Raw genomic sequence first — 17,504 nt, 5'->3', positions numbered from 1 at the left:
TTATGTTATTATTATTTATTTATTGAACTGAATTACCACGATAACATATTATATATATTTATAAGTTTAAATTTATTATGCTAATTCAGTTATCAGTTAACTAAATATTCCAAGACTAAAATTGTCCTTAAAAATAGAGCTAATTATAAAAAAAAGAGTGACATATACTTAATCAACTGGTCAACTGGATATATAGAATGCAATTTCCCTTTTAACTTTTCAAGATAGTACATTACTAAATTAATTAAATAAGTTTTCAATAAAGACAAAAGCTAAACCACTACGGCAATAATACTAAACATGGAACATGTAAACCAATCACTCCCACCTACTAATCATATCAAACCTGACAAATAATACCACGAAAACATATGTCATTACTTCGTGTACGTGTGTCCTAAAGAGACAAACAAACATCATAATCACGTAACATTCTGTACCTAAATAATAATTTCCTAAAATTTGAACATAAATATATACTAAAACTATATTGATGAGATCCATTATTGGTTTGCAGTTGATAACTTCAATCACTCTTTTTCACTTTCTTCTTCACGATGACGCTACACATCATTGACATTACCCGAGTCACCCCTGCCGCCGACTCAGACTCTGTTCTCAACTCAGCCAACTCGTTCTCCCTTCCTTTAACTTTCTTCGACCTACCATGGCTACTGTTCCACCCCGTCAAACGAGTCTTCTTCTACAAACTCACCGAGTCAACCCATGAGAACTTCATCTCCATTATCCTCCCTAAGCTCAAGCTCTCTCTCTCCCTTGTCCTCCACAACTACTTCCCTCTCACCGGCCACATCACTTGGGATCCAAACGAATCCAAACCAAGCATCGTTGTCGCACCAAACGACGCCGTTTTGGTGACTATAGCCGAGAGTGAAGCTGACTTTTCTCATATCTCCGGCTATGGACAACGTCCTGTCTCCGAGTTACATGCCTTGCTTCCCAAGTTACCAGTTACTGATGACTCAGCCACTGCCTTCTCCATACAAATCACGTTGTTCCCGAACCAAGGAATCTCCATAGGCGTCGCAGGACACCACGCCGTTTTAGACGGGAAAACGGCAAGCATGTTTATGAAAGCTTGGGCTCACATATGCAAACAACAACTCGATAACGTAATCTCTCTACCAGAGAATCTAACTCCTTCTTATGATCGGTCTTTGTTAAAAGACTTAACCGGACTCGATGAGAAGATGATCGATACGGTGAGATCTAACAAAAAGGACAAAACCAACATCAGAAGCTTGACTCCGTTTCCCAAAAGAGTACTCGGAGATGACGTAGTCTTGGCCACGCTCGTACTCTCTAAAGATGACGTGGAAAGACTTAAAGAACAAGTCAAGAACGTGTCACAAAGCCTCCACTTGTCTACTTTTGTCATTGCTTACGCTTACACGTGGACATGCTTCGTAATGGCACGTGGAGGACATGGAGAGAGGTTAGTGAGTTTACTATTTGTCGGAGATTTTAGAGAACGTTTGGATCCGAAACTTCCGGCGACTTACTTCGGAAACATACAGTTTCCGGTGGGTTGTTACAACCGTAAGGCGTCGGAGTTTATGGGAGAGAAAGGGTTTGTTACGGCGGTTGAGATACTTAGTGGTTTGGTCAAAGAGTTGAGTTCAAGAAAGAAAGAGATGATCGTGAAGGAGTTTGCCGACAGTTTCTATTTTCTAAAAGGGAGCACACAGTTTGGTGCAATAGCCGGGTCAACCCGGTTGGGAATATACGAGTCGGATTTTGGGTGGGGAAGACCCGTTAAGGTTGATGTTGTTTCCATTGATCAAGCAGAAGCGTTCTCTATGGCTGAGAGATGTGAGGGATCAGGTGGTGTGGAGATTGGAATGTGTCTGAAGAAGAATGAAATGGATAGGGTTGTGTCTTTTTTCAACAATGGTTTACAAAGTTAAACGTATCTAGTGATACCTTCGTACGTTAAAGCTTGCTTTAGTGTTCTTGTTTCTCGTTGTGATATGTTTTAATACATATCTTAAAGCCCATGTAATGTTATGTTGATACATTCATCATGGTACTTGATCTTCTCACGTCTCATCCTTTCTTTAATATCGTCCTCTTCCTATGTGCTATTGATTTAAATGTCCTTTTGATGACCCATGTTATTTTATATATTTGTGGCCAAGATAAGGTTGATATTGCACGATGGTCTCCTGCAAGGCGAATCCAACCTCGTATGATGACTATAGTCCTTACTAAAGGTGTTGAGAAGCTGGTACAAGTACGATTGAATTGTACATTTGTGAATACGGTGGATTACAAATTATAAAATTTTATATCTTTCATGGTTGAACTCTATCACGACCGTGTTGTGAAAGCAAGTATTTTATCTGTCCAACAAATAGATCATCATCACTATGAAGTTCGAAATGGGATTTCTATGAATGTTATAAACCTTTTTCAGAAGAAGTGTTTTGATCGTTTGTTCGACCTCGACAAACTGACTTAGCACATGAGGTTTAAATTTCTGAATTATGTAAATTTTTTTTTAAAAATTTTTAATGTAATATAAGTAAGAATTAATTGGGTTTTGAGTACATTTTTGAAACATAATTGTAGAAGTAGTACATTTACTATTCATTATTAGCAAACTAATACATTTTTACTATTTGGACACTATTTAGAACCTATTAAAAACCCCCTTAAATCTAATAACTAAAAATATTCATCAAAATATATTTGTTTTCTATAAAATTTCAATTACATAAAAATCTATATTTTTTCTCTATAATTTGATATGCATTTTTTTAAATATAATTTCAAATATTTTTCAAATAAATTTTGATACGTCCAGCTATCCTTATGTACAGTAGTGTGTCGATATACGGAAAATTATCCGTACAGCGGTCTATATATACGTATAATTGTACGTGTACAGATATTTTCTGGTCTATATATGTATATTTGTTTATGTGTAAATATGTTTATATGTAGTTGTTTTTCTTTGTACAAATATTTGATGTACAATGATATGTTACTGTACAGTTGTCTGTCTGTAAAGATATCTGAAATAGTAAAATTGTACTATTTTGCTAATTGTGAATAGTAAATGTACTATATTTATAATTATGTTTCAAAAACGTACTAGTTTGCCAACACACCCTATAAGTAATTTAAGTACTTTTTTTTTTAATTGTCATCTTTATTGTTAAAAGTTGCAGGGACAGAGGAAGGAATAAAAACAGAGCATAATAAAATCATAGATAATTAATCAAAAACAAGCTAACACCGGTCCCTTTGAATGCGCTGATGTGACCACGCCGGTCCTCCCAAGGATAAATATGAAGTGAGCCGGCCATCTCTCGTAACACTACCTGCAATGTCACGTGCTACCGAGTTCGCTTGCGAAGAAGAAAGGTGAAAGGATACTCCTTGAAACCGTTGTTGAGCTTGCTGCACTTTGAGCAGTAACGAACGGTATTTAGGCCACTCCATAGGCTTCTCTAACGCCAAAACTACCGCGTTACAATCCGTCCAAACCTCACAACTTGCGATTCTGATATCTTTGAGGCTTGTCAGACACCAATAAATACAATGCAGTTCCGCTGCTATGCTATTAACCATTGGTAAGAAAGCATCCCGCGCATGGAACAGCACATCACCAACAGAATTCCGCAGAATCCATGCTTCTCCACAAAAACCAGAGGCATTTCTCCATGATGCATGAAGGTTACATTTCAAAACACCTTCAGCTGGCCGCAACCACCTTCTTGAAAGCACACTCGGATGAGGGCCAGACCAAACATCATCTTGGTTCTGCAAATGTTGTTGACACATCCATTCCTCCATGGCAGATATCGCACCAGCAGTTACAACATCATGATGTGGCACCTTAGCGGTAAAAACAGCTGAATTCCTTCCTTTCCAAATCTCCCAAAGGATCCAAGGAATTGCATTTCTCATTGGAAGAGGTAAATCAACTCTAGATACCAAATCCAACATAAATTCCACATTCTCTGCTATTGAAGCAATGAAACCATTACTCGGCAAAGGAAGATGGGTTGCTCCCCAAACTTGGGATGCAAGAGTGCACCTAAATAAGACATGTGAGACAGACTCCTCCTCTTGATGGCAGAGTTGACAAATATGATTGACACTTAAGCCATGAGAACGCATACAAGAGGCTACTGCTAACGCATCCGAGAGCACTCTCCAGAGAAATATGTGAATCTTCGGTAGTGTCTTGACGTGCTTAATATTCTCAGACACCTCCACAAAGTGATATAAGTCTCTATTAAGTAACCAATAGCCACTTTTCACCGAGTAACGGCCATCATTAGTATAACCCCACATAAGTTTATCAGGTAAACTTATCTCCGGGGGGAAGGTTCTTATTTTAACCACATCACAAGGAGGAAAGTATTCATTTAAAAGCTCAACATTCCAATCACCTTGTGGTCGAATGAGGGCAGAGACTTGTAAATTTAAATCATAAAACTGATTCTTATTGACTGGTCTCCAAGGGGAATCATCAAAAACCCATTTCTCTAGCCACACCCGTGTAAAGCAACCATTCCCAATCGTCTTCATCAACCCTTTTTCTAGCAGTTCTCTACCAAACATAATGCTACGCCAAGCATAAGAAGGCCTAGATCCCATCATAGCTTCCACAAACTCTGTTCTAGGGAAATATCGAGCCTTATATACTCTAGCTAGCAGAGATTGAGGTGAATCCAATAATCTCCAAGCTTGCTTTGCAAGAAGAGCTTGGTTAAAGCGACCAATGTCCCGAAAACCCAAGCCACCTTGAGACTTCAACTTACAAACCTTCTCCCAAGCCACCCAATGCATCTTTTGTTTGTCTTCTGTAGCATTCCACCAAAAACTGGACATTGCACTTGTAAGCTTCTTACACTGATCTTTAGTAAGACGGAAACACGACATAGCATACACCGGCATCGATAATGCTACAGATTTCAATAAAACCGCCTTCCCTCCCAGCAATAAGGTCTTCTCATTCCATCCCTTCAATATCGAGTCCAAACGATCATTGATAAAAGCCAACAGCTCCCGTTTAGACTCGCTAAAGCATTCCGGTAAGCCTAAATACTTCCCACCGTCTCCAACTTGTTCTATTCCAGTGAAAGCACCTATAACACGTCTCATATATGGATCCATCTTTTTCCAAATGTTATAGACGACTTTTGGAAATTAATAACTTGGCCTGAAGCTTTACCATACACATCCAAACAATGTAAAAATTCAGTACACTCCTTCAAACTTGCTTGGCACAAAAATAAGCTGTCATCGGGAAAGAGCAAGTGCTGTATAGACGGACATTCCGGCGTTAGACGCATACCCGTAAGCCTTACTTCTTGTTCTGTTTTTTTTCATAATATGAACCAATGCTTCAGCACATAGGATAAATAAAAATGGTGACAACGGATCACCTTGACGTATTCCCCTTTTTGGTTATTTAAGTACTTGTTGTGTTATTTTTGAATTATTTGCTAATTTATTTAAATTTCATATACAATTAACAACTATTAACAAAATACTATTATAATGATTTAGTACGCTTGATAGGAGTTCTCTAGTGGAAGGGTGATTTTGTTTAAAGTTGTTAATAGATTTTTTTGAGTAGTTTATTTTTAAACAACTTTTATGAGTTTCTCTAGTGGAGTTGGCCTTAGAGTAAAAGTGATAAAAATTTAATGTTTAATTGGTGTTAATGATGAACCGTCTCCTAAATAGGAGATTTTTGTTATGGTACGAGACGGTTACGTGGCGTCGTATAAGTGGATGGTTAGTTAGAAAGAAAAAAAATCTTAGCCTTTCTCTTCTCTTTCTCACTGGCGGCTCTGAATCCTCTAATGAAAAAGAGGAGAAATTGGAATATGAGCTTTTTAAGAAGCAATTGAGATTGCAGACTATATATAACCAGAAGGAGAACGATGGAGAATAAGGAAGCAAAAGTGAACAACTTTTTTTTTGTTATTCTTTTTATTTGGGTTCTCATTGATAACATGGTTTTTGTTTGAGTCTTTATCTCTTGCACTGAAAATGGCACCTTTTGTTATCTTTCTGTCTAACTGGAAATTTGGAGATTTGGAGTGTTAGACTATGATTGTTCGATATTTATTTGTCAAAGGAACTAGTTTTCCAGGATTAGTTCATCTGTGTTTGGTTCTTAAGATTTTGAAAAGTTGATAGATTCGTCTATTTGTTCTGATTGTTGATTAATATAACACTGTTGCGAGTTTTTTTCTCTCTTTTTAGGTGAGGCTTCAACGACGAAGATTTTTTTTTTTTTAAATGTATATAAACCCCGTAGCTCTTATCATTGGAGTAGTACAAATTTTTAAACTCCAACACCATCTCTAACTTCAACTTTTACAAAATTATACTTAAAATATTTGTAAGAGCCCGTAATGGAGCTCTCCCGTTGTGGATGGTCTCAGCTTCTCTTTTTCTCCAATGAACCATTGCATCCTATTAAGCTGTTGATTATTTTTTTAAACAGCCCATTGTAAGTAGTCTTATGTTTTAAAAATGTACTAATTTGCAAATATTGAGTTAATAAGTTTTTAAGACACAAATAAAAGTATGACGAATTAAAATGGTTAGAGCATCACCAATGATAAGGTTTTTTATTTTGAGATTTATTGAATTAAATTTTGGTTAAAAAATAAAAAAGCAAACCATACATATGTGTACAAGTGTTTTAGAAACAATCTATCACTTCTCTCTCTAAGTTTTTTTTTCTTAATATTTTTATACTTAGAAAGTCATTAAGAGCCTCCCATTAGAGGTTCTTTAAGACCATCTCCAATGGTAAGTAGAGGTTCTTATAAAATTATTTTGGAGAGAAATAGAACTTAACAAAAAGGAGATGGGGAGAAAGAGAACTGAAAAAATCTAATACTTCTCTATCTATCAACACATATCACTTGCTTTGTATTGTATACATTAGCTTATGTACCATGTTCCTTCAAGCTCTATCTATTAATACATATACATAAATTTGAAGTTAAAGAGACAATGAAACATTAATTGATTCATTCATTTGGAAAACAAGCTAAGATAATTTTTTCAAACGAAGATCAACGAGCAGTTGTGAGATCGATCCAAGCAACATATGTGGTTGTAGGAACAATAAAACCTCTAGTCAAATATGTCCCTAGTATATTATGATTAACTGAAACTAAGCAAGCAAAACATACTCGTCCTTCAGCCAAGTCCTCAGTCCCAATATTAACCACACTGCAGTCAACAACTTTTGTAGACTTAAGACAGAGCGTGTGATTCTCATTTCTCTCCCATGGGTTAAGTACCCTCTTCGTGGTTATCGCTCTTTTATCTAGTCTCCCAGGAACTACTATATTTATAAGCTCACTATACACAAAAAGGAAAGAGGGAGAACATATCAAAATCAAGATACCAAATGTACTAATGCTCAGATAGAACTTAGAAGTACAAATTAGTATATTACCATAGAAGTATTCCATTTGCACATGTTTAGTTGTATCAATCCAAAACCAATATTACACATCACACATATATCGAAGGGAATCACAAGAATAAACAAAGAACGATGCAGAAAAATAAAATTGATGTTGAGAAACAATTCAAAATCAAGACTAGCTTTCGTAATCATAACCTAAATCTACCTAGAATTCTCGGATTTCTTTCTCCTTAACTTCAGATTACCACTCTGATTCTTCAATTAAACAAACTAAAACACAAACAAATCCTAAACTTTATATCCAAATCAAAATAAGCTTATCTTAGATTTTTTTTTTTTTGGTAATCGCTTATCTTAGATTGCATCTAGTGGAAGATTAATATTACCTTGGAATTAAGACTCTCAAGATCTGAGCACTGATTAGTTGATTTTATCGGGACTTCGATCGAAGCTTTGGACTATGGTTTAACGTTTGATGAGCTTGGAACTAGGTTTTGCGGGGGAATTGGCTGAACAATCGTCCCGTCGCCTTTTTCAGGAGAGAGAGAGAGAGAGAGAGAGAGAGAGAGAGAGAGAGAGAGAGAGAGAGAGAGAGAGAGAGAGAGAGAGAGAGAGAGAGAGAATATGACTAATTGCAGACTGGTTTTAGAATATGACTAATTGCAGAAAAATATGATTGAAACGGGCATGGGTAATGTAGTTTTGAAATCAGAATGCTAGAAAGAAAACTCCTAATGAAATATGAAAAAAATTCTTAATGAGAAACGAACGTGTGTTAATGAAATAGCATTCATCCAACTAAACATAAATTCAAAACTGCCTAAAAATTTGTCAAAATAACATAATAATTGACAAAACAAAAACCTGCAATAACTCCTAAAACCAAACAAAAACATGCAAGTTACTTCTCACAACCCTTTCTTCCTAAACCTGCTATGACAACCTAGATAGTGCTTCCTTGTGAGAGTGTTTCTGGTCCTTGTGAGAGTGTGACTGTCTCTCGTGCTTGAAATGTAGAAGGACCAGCCTCATCAAGATTTTTCTTCTCCTTATTTATCGTACTCTTGGTACTTGTCTCACTCTTTTTACTCTTTTTCTCCTTTGGAAACTTAACACATCCAGCTGAATTATGTCCAGCTTCAGCACACTTACTACAATGCATGATTCTTCCTTGCCTTCCAAGTTTAACTGTCCCATCTTCTTTTCCATCCTTCTTTCCCTTCTGCTTTTTTTTTTTTTTGAATTTAATGTTAAATTATATTCAAAAGAAAAATAAACGTTTGTACAACTAGTGCAACGGTTTTTTAAACTTAAAACTTTAGAAAACAGATTTAAATTTGCAACTATGAAAGATCATTGTCGAGACCGGAACCACGCTTGAAGTCCCTCATCGTAACGTCTATCGCCCGCCATCCGAATAGAAGATAGTCGATCTCTTATGTGCTTGTCGATCCAGAGAGTAAGTTGAGAACCTGGTTTTGAAGGTTCTCCATGATGTCTTCCATTCCTCTCTCGCCAGACCGCATAGACGGTGGTTTGGAAAGCATATCGAAGGAGAAAAGTGTGAGTGCAGTCTTGCTGGTGTGAAGAGACCAACTGGAGTAGAACTGGCCAGCTGGTTGTGTGGTGCGACCGTAGTAGACCCTTAGCTATAGAGGCCCAGATTTCCGAAGTGTAGTCGCAACCAAAGAATAAATGATCCCTTGTCTCTACACATTGCTGGCAGAGGCGACACAGTCCCGAGATTCCCCGATCCCAGCGTAGCATATGATCCCCCGTTGATACTCGATCGTGACCAGCCAACCAGACACAAAAGGCCCAGATTCCCTTCTGATTTTTTGGTGCCTTCTTCTTCTTCTTAAGGGTGATGTGGCAGATGACTATTAATAATCTTTAAAAAAAAAGAAGAAAAAACATATTTTCTTCTTCTTCTTCTCCGAGGTGACACTTTTCTTTCTCCTTTTTTGAAGAGACTCTCCTCTTTGTTGATCTCACTTTGTTGCTGGGTTTTGTAGAATCAAGTGAATGCGTTTGTTTTTGTGATTCTGAGGGGTATGAATTCATTTTAGATGATGAAATATATGATCTAATTCTAGGGTTTCTTCTCCCAATTGGTGAATTTGATTTTGTGGTTTCTAAGTTGGTGAATTTGATAATTTGTTATTGTTTTTACTTGTGACTTGTCTTATTTTATGCTTTTGATTTTGAAAAGGATGGCATCAATTAGTGAAAATAGTGTTATGTGTTGAGCTTGAGGGACTTGCTTTCTTGATTTGTATTTTACCTTACATGGATTGGGGAGATTCAGTGTTATTATCTGATTTTTGTAGAAATTGAAAAAGAAAGCAATTGAGGTTTCAGAGAAAGTGATACTTGTTCCAGAAATCAGTTTAGGAGATATTTTAGAAATCAAATTGGTAAGTTGTTGATGTTTTCGAAGGCTCTTTGGTATGCATTGAATCGTTGTTTTGTTTATATTGGTGGGATATGGTGATTCGCTTTACAAGAAGTTTTGAGAATAGATGTGGGCTATCTATTTACAAAGGCATAGTGATGTCGAGACAAATTGTTGGCATACACACTACCATTTGTATTCGGAGAATCATAGTGGGTGATGTCGAGACAAATTGTTGCTTAATACATTTGTTTTACAAAACTAAAAAAAATAAAAAATCTTATGAACCTAACTAAGAATTCTACCATTGGAGAGAAAAAAATTGGTGAAACTCTTAAATTTTGAAAAACCAAAATTTAAACATAAAAAATGGTTAAACATCCCATGAGAGGTTCAACCATTGGAGATGGTGTTAGACCCTTTCTAACAATGATGCTTATCGAGGTGCTAAGCATGTCCAGTAAAAAACTTCAAAGGAGACTTTAAATAAAATAAATTAATAAAAAATGACAAAATTAAAGAGAGAGATAAAAAATGTTTCTTAAAATGGTACCATTACCAACGGTACTAAAATAAAATGGGACAGATGGCAATTTTTCAAGAGTTGAAGTAATAAAATCTTTTCTTTTTAAGAAAATAACATTTTTTCTTCTTTTTATTACCTCTCACGAGTGGAGGTGATCTTAGCAGCGGTAGTAAAATAAAATGCGACATATGCCAATTTTTCAGGAGTTGAAGTAATAAAATAAAAATAAAAAAGTATATATTTTTTTCTTCTTTTTAATACTTCTCACGAGTGGAGGTGGTCGGAGAAAGTATTACAGAAAATTGTAAACAATGCCATGTAAAATGACAAAATTTCTTTGAATTGCCACTTATTTAATGGGCTTCTCCCGCCTGCCAGAGCATGTTGTAAGAAAGGTTGGTTTACCCCTCTCTTAAATCAATCTGCAAAACCCAAAGAGCTTAATAGAACTGAAGCGACATAAAGTGTTTTTTATTCTCCAAAAACTCAACTTTCAGTTTTCTCTCCTCTATATGTCGGATGCACAGCAACAAAGTATTATCTGATGGACAAACAACTCACCCTTTCTATTTTTTTTTGTTAAACAACTTCTTCAACGACCTTTTACTACATAGCTGATTCCTTTCTCTAACCTAATGGTTGCCCAGAATCGTTTCACTGCCACCACCGTCGAGAACACGGCTCCGTCCAGGCGCTGTTCATGAAAACGGAAGAACCATTGATTCTGGTCAATAGAGATGCACATCAGGAGGGGATCACGCCGTAACCACATCAGGAAAAAGGTAAATATCACAAAAACCATAAGAGTAATTTTCAGATGGACGAAATATATTCGCAATTATTTAATTCTTACTATATTGTCTATTGATATTAACTTTTTTCTTTCAACATATTCTGGTAGACCAGATCTCTCGGTCTTACTCGTTCATTATTTCTAAATCGTCTTTTGTGATAAACTCTTGTTTCCTATTTACTTCCCGTCCATCGATGTTTATTTTTGTTTTTGCCTCCATAGACCGTCTATTCGTTCCGTGGCGTAGGACAAAAATTCGGGTCTTGAGACAAGATCTGGTGTTGTCCATCAACACACCAAAGAGTAAGTTTTTCATAGACGTAATCGATTCAAACTCGTCCATTCTACTATATTGTCCATTACTATATTGTCTATTAATATTTACTTATTTCCTTTTATCATATTCTGGTGGGCCAGATGTCTCGGTCTTACTCGTCCATTATTTCTAAGTCGTCTTTTGTGATAAACTCTTGTTTGTTATTTACTTTCCGTCCATCAATGTTTATTTTTGTTTTTTGTCCTCCACAGATCGTCTATATGTTCCGTGGCGCAGGAAAAAAATTCGGGTCCTGATATAAGGTCTGGTATTGTCCATCGACACACCAAAGATTAATCTAGTTCTCCTTTTTCAGCATTCACCACTTCCAGAAATCCTCTCTCTTGCTTGTCCTCCATTAACAAAACTTAGATATTCTTTTTGTGGTTCAATTAACTCTCTAATTACCCAATAAATCGTTTGTCCTCTGGATCCTCAATTGTCACCATTTAATGCTCTATGTAGCTGCAAAACAAATGTCCCATCAAACTCAATTTTTTGAACCATGCGCAAAAACCTCTCCATCTGACAATGGATAGTTGTGTCATTACGCTCATGCATTTCCCACACAATATGGCACTGCATAAAATAAGTTATTGAAAGTGGCAGTCTTAACTTTTTTTTTTTGACATTGTGGCACTCTTAATTGTTTTGCTTATATAAAAGACAAAACATATAATAATCCCAAAGTATTATACCTATTTAAAAATAAAATAAAAATAAAAAATAAAACAAGAGAGACACATTGATATTTCTTAAACAAGTACCATTATGGGATACATGTCTCATTTATTTAAACTTTAAATATAAATATATAACTAAATTTATTAAAAATATTAATATAATATCACTAAAAACTCTAAAACCAACTCTATCGGTAGAGTAACTAGAAAATTGTATATATACATATATATATATATATAAATATGTATATATTATTTTAATTATATATATATATTTTTTATTTTTTTTTGTGAACCAAAAAATCAAGAAAGAGATATGTGTACAAAATAATGTTAGTACCGTTTCTAGAGTTGCTATATTGAGCAACGAAAGGTCTTTCTCTCTCCAAATTTCTTTTTTTAATTAATTTAACTTTTGAGTACCTCTCAATAGCATCACCGCTGGAGATGCTCTAAATAAGTATCTCTACCACTGGACATCCTCTTAAAAGATGCTATGCATAATAAGGCCATGAATGGTAATCTAACATTTGCGGATTTTAAGATAGAAAATAGAAAACCACATTTTTGACAACAATCAACTTTTTTTATCTAGATTTGCGGTTAATGAAAAAAAACATTTGCGGTTTTAAAACAAAAAATGGTCATAAACCGCTTTGAAAACCAACCCCTCTCCATATCCTGTGGTTTTATTGAAATACGCACTTGATAGAAGATAAGTTTTTTCTGATTTTTTTAATTGAAAAAAGTAGTACAAAAGCTAACATCAACACTCATTATCTAGTTTGCAAGATTATTAAGAACTTGAGACTCAAATAAAGAATTCCTCTCTTTATTAATGCTTTAGAAAACTTACTCAAAAACTAAAGCCCTCAAGATCTCTCTAATCTCTCTTATGGTTTACCACACCTTGGTAACTCATATATATAGAAAAGATCATCATCATTATCCTAATCTAAATAGGGAATAATACAAGTCTAGATAACTCCTAAACTTCCTATTCCTAATTCCATAACTCGGTTAGATGAGGATAACTTCTCGCTTAAGTTAACTTCTTGTTCAAGCTTACGCCAACACATTATACACGAGATATGCAAAGCATTGTTATACTCACCCATTATACATCATTTTACTCTTCTCTTCTTTTATTTTTTAGGCAAAAAATTTTTTTTGCTAAACCTTTTTTTTTTTTGGCAAACACCACAATCCATTCATATAAGGTAAGTTTTTTCATCTTCACAATTTTTTAGATAATAGAATATATTTTATAAGCTAATCAAATCAAATGTTAAATATTATATTAGTAAGATTAAAGTGTATGATTTGTAAGATTAAAGTGTTATATATTTTATATATAAGATTTGTATGTTAAAGTGTTAAGCAAATCAAATGTTTTCCTCTTAGTCAAATGTTAAATATTCAAAAATACTTTTATATACATAAGTTTTTTTAAGTGTAATAATAATGGGTAATTTTGAATATATAATATATGTTTATATTAGTATAGTATATATAATTGATTTAGTTAAAAATAAAGTATTAGCTTTATATATAAGTTTAAGACTAAAGTGTAGTATAAAGAAAATTTGTATGATTGAAACATGCATATGTGAATTCAATGTGTTCATAATGGTTAGTAAACTATTTGTAAGGAGAATGCATGTATTAATGAAATTATTTTTGAAAAAAATTACAATCAATTTTATTTAATCTTTTTGAATTATACATATCATTTAATTATATACAATTGTACATTTTTTATGTTTCATATTATTTTAATATTTTCTAATAAAAATATGTATATGTATATAACCAAATATATTATTTTGAAAGTAAAACAATATGATTTAAAAACAAATAACCATATAATAATTTATATCTTATTTACTGATGGTTTTGATTAAATGTAGATATCTCGTCTAATCGTCGAAGAGGCACTAATCCTTCTAGACAACCAAGTTCAAATCATCCCACCAAAATTTCAACTCCTCCCACCAAAACAACAGTACGGGTAAACAAATTTTTTATTTAAAATAAAATATAAATATAATTATATTTTATATCATTTATTTTATTTACGAAATTTGTAGAATCAAGACAAGTACAAATGGACGCACATTCAGGAAAAACATTAATTCTATTGTTCGACGAAGCAATTGCCATGAATAATTAATCCTACTGCCATCGGTAGAGAGTACATGTTTGAAAAGTTTCATCAAGTATTCAACATGAATAAAACTTATGGTTTTTTCAAAAACAAACTCAATGAATTCAAAAAAACTGCAAGAGATGGAAGGTTCTTATGCATAAAACTGGAATCACGGTTGATCCTGATACATCCATGATATATGCATATGAGTCATGATGGAAGGATCAAGAGTTTGTAAGTAAACATAATCTTTGTACTCATAAAGATATGTTTTAATTTTGATATCACGATCTCATTAATTTTAAATTTATAGGGATGCAAATAGCAAAAGGCTTGAATCAAAAGCCACCTGAGTTTTCGGATGTGATGAAGAGATGTCTCGTATTATATGATGTTCAATCACAATCTCAACACTCTGCTCGACAAAGAAGAGAACAATTAATGAACGAACATGAAAATGATGAAGAGGGTGATGATGATTCAGATAGTGAAAGTGGTGACGTTCCACCACAAATTTCCGTGATGCAAGAGGAAGAAGCACTAGACGTGGGAGTAATTTACAAAGATCTGAGGGAAGCTCACGAGTTTCTATTGGAAGCAGTACACGAGGAAACTGTAGGTGACAATCCTTTGAAACAACAATACAAGACACCATTGCTGGTTATAGAGAGTTCCAATGACAAAGTCTTCAACAACTTCGTCCTGGTGGTTTTGACCAAGACGATTACGATGAATTTAAGAAAGCGGAAGCGATATTCACTGCGGTAGATCTTCCTAAGAACACGAGATTTTATTGGGCATGGGTTAACGCACTTAAGGAGTTTGTCTTTTGGCGTAAGTATTTCATTGACATAGTAGGAAGAAATGACAAAGATAAGGTACAATTGTTAGAAGCTATGACTGGTGTTTCGCGGAACAACCAAGATGTGCCCAAACAGTTGGATTCATGCCATTCTTTTGGGAGTCCACATTTAGGGGGTCTGTCATCTAATATTCCTTCATCCGTGGGTAATAACTTAGGAGGGCAAAATTCACCTGGTTGTTGGGCCCTGTTTATCAACAGTGGGGAACCCCACCAAATGCATTAAAATGGGGAACACCACCAAATGCTCATCAATGGGGAGCACCACCAAATGCACCACAGTGGGACACACCATCAAACATACAACCATGGCAACAAACTCAACAAGGCGGTTCATCAGGAACAACTCCAACAAATGTTCAATACGGTTTTTCACTTGGTTACCGAAGTGAAAATATAAGAAATAATCAACAAGAAAATTCACTGATTATTCAACAAACATCATCACCCGGTCTCGGTTTCACTAATTATTTTGAAAGTGGACAAAAGCCACAAACACCTAGACCTGGAGGTCTTTTCAATATTTGGGGAACGCAAGGACAAAATGCAAGTCATCAAACTGATGTAGGAGATGAAGATTAATTTGTGGTGCTTGTGTTTTCTCATTCTTGTTTATGTTTTTATTGTTAAAGTAGTTTTGTAATTTAAAAAGAATGATTTAGTTTGTTATTTGAAAATAATATATGTTTAATAATGTTTTTTATATTGAATTTCAGGCATTTCGTATATGTCAATTGCGATCACAATATCCCAACCATCTCAATTACGAGGAGAGGATTGAATTGTGGAATTTGGAAAATGAACAGTTTGAAGAGTTAGTAATTCAACCAGCTTTAACTTATTATTTTCGATATTTCCGAAGAGCTCCAGTCCAAACCGATGGAGGTTTGGGATGGAGATATATATGGCGTCGGTTACAGGAAGATGATGATGCTTGTCTTCAGTTATTACGGATGTCACTTCCATGTTTCACAACATTGTGTAATATGTTGCACACAAATTATAGTCTACAGCCAATATTAAATATAAGTATTGAAGAAAGTGTGGCTATGTTTTTACGGATATGTGGACACTATGAAGTTCAAAAAGATGTTGGTTTAAGATCTGGCAGAAATCAAGAGACTATGCAAAGAAAAATTAAGGAAGTTCTTACGGTAACTGAATTGTTAGCATGTGATTATATTAGAACGCCAACAAGACAAGAACTTTATCGAATTCCTGATAGCTTCAGACAAATTGAAGATATTGGCCATATTTTAGTGGATTTGTTAGAGTTATGGATGGGACTCATGTATGTGACAAAGTAAAGCCTGAGTTACAGGGAATGTATTGGAATCACCACGATAATCCATCATCGAACATGATGGCAATATGTGATTTGAATATGTTATTCACATATATTTGGAATGGAGCACCAGGATCATGCCACGATACAGCTGTTCTACAAATGGCACAACAAAGTGATTATGAGTTTCCTTTGCCTCCGTTAGAGAAGTATTATCTCGTTGATTCTGGCTATACAAACAAACAAGGATTTCACGCTCCTTATAGATCATCAAGAAATCGAGTTGTGAGATATCATATGTCTCAATTTTTAGTCTGGCTCTCCTCCTAGAAATAAACATGAATTATTCAACCAATGTCATGCATCATTACCTTCTGTTATCGAGAGAACTTTTGGAGTTTGGAAGAAAAAATGGAGAATTCTTTCTGATTTTCCAAGATATAATGTCCACATTAAAAAAAACAGTGGTAATGGCGACAGTGGGATTACATAATTTCATCATAATTTCAAAATTTTCAGATGCTGATTTCGCAGAACTAATGACTGAGAAAAATATAAACAACATAATTTTTGAGCATGATATATGTGACATGGATGCAACATAAATAGCAGATGGCGAACATATGACGTAAATAAGAGACAATTTTGCGAATATGTTATGGGAATATCAAAATAATCGATAATTTTTTTTAATATGTTTTATATTTTAATGGTCAAACACTTTAATTGATTTAACAATTGGTATGTAAGTAAAAAAAAAATTAAAGTCATTTTGGGTTTTTAAGGTTTGTAAATGTATAAATATATTTATTTATTAATTTATTTATATAATTATCCTAATTATTAATAAAATAATTATCCTAATTTTCCACCAATCAAACATTATTTTGCACCGTTTTTTTTTACACAAACCGCACTTGTCCTGTAATTACATTTATCACGCACATACCGCAGTTGAACCGTACTACACTATCAAACCGCTTGTTCCGCACTACCAAATCCGTTTTCACCTTTCGGAGCCTAAGAGCATCTCCAACTCACCTCTATTTTTGCCTCT

At 34.5% G+C, this 17,504-nt stretch overlaps 1 protein-coding gene and 2 pseudogenes across 1 annotated transcript; all 3 read left to right on the top strand.

Moving 5' to 3' along the window:
• Positions 1–220: 220 nt before the first annotated feature.
• Positions 221–2,065, top strand: LOC17885070 (phenolic glucoside malonyltransferase 2). The gene has a single exon (XM_006291046.2). The coding sequence runs from the start codon at positions 558–560 to the stop codon at positions 1,926–1,928; it is 1,371 nt and encodes a 456-aa protein (XP_006291108.1). The 5' UTR covers positions 221–557; the 3' UTR covers positions 1,929–2,065.
• An 11,550-nt stretch (positions 2,066–13,615) lies between these two features.
• LOC17884715 lies at positions 13,616–15,744 on the top strand (annotated as a pseudogene).
• Positions 15,745–15,889: 145 nt separating this feature from the next.
• LOC17885419 lies at positions 15,890–16,940 on the top strand (annotated as a pseudogene).
• The last annotated feature ends 564 nt before the right edge of the window (positions 16,941–17,504 follow it).

This window comes from Capsella rubella, unplaced genomic scaffold (genome assembly GCF_000375325.1).
Source record: "Capsella rubella cultivar Monte Gargano unplaced genomic scaffold, Caprub1_0 scaffold_5, whole genome shotgun sequence".
Taxonomy (NCBI): Eukaryota; Viridiplantae; Streptophyta; class Magnoliopsida; order Brassicales; family Brassicaceae; genus Capsella; species Capsella rubella.
The sequence above is the reverse complement of the archived record's forward strand: the minus strand, read 5'-3'. Positions and strand labels throughout refer to the sequence as shown.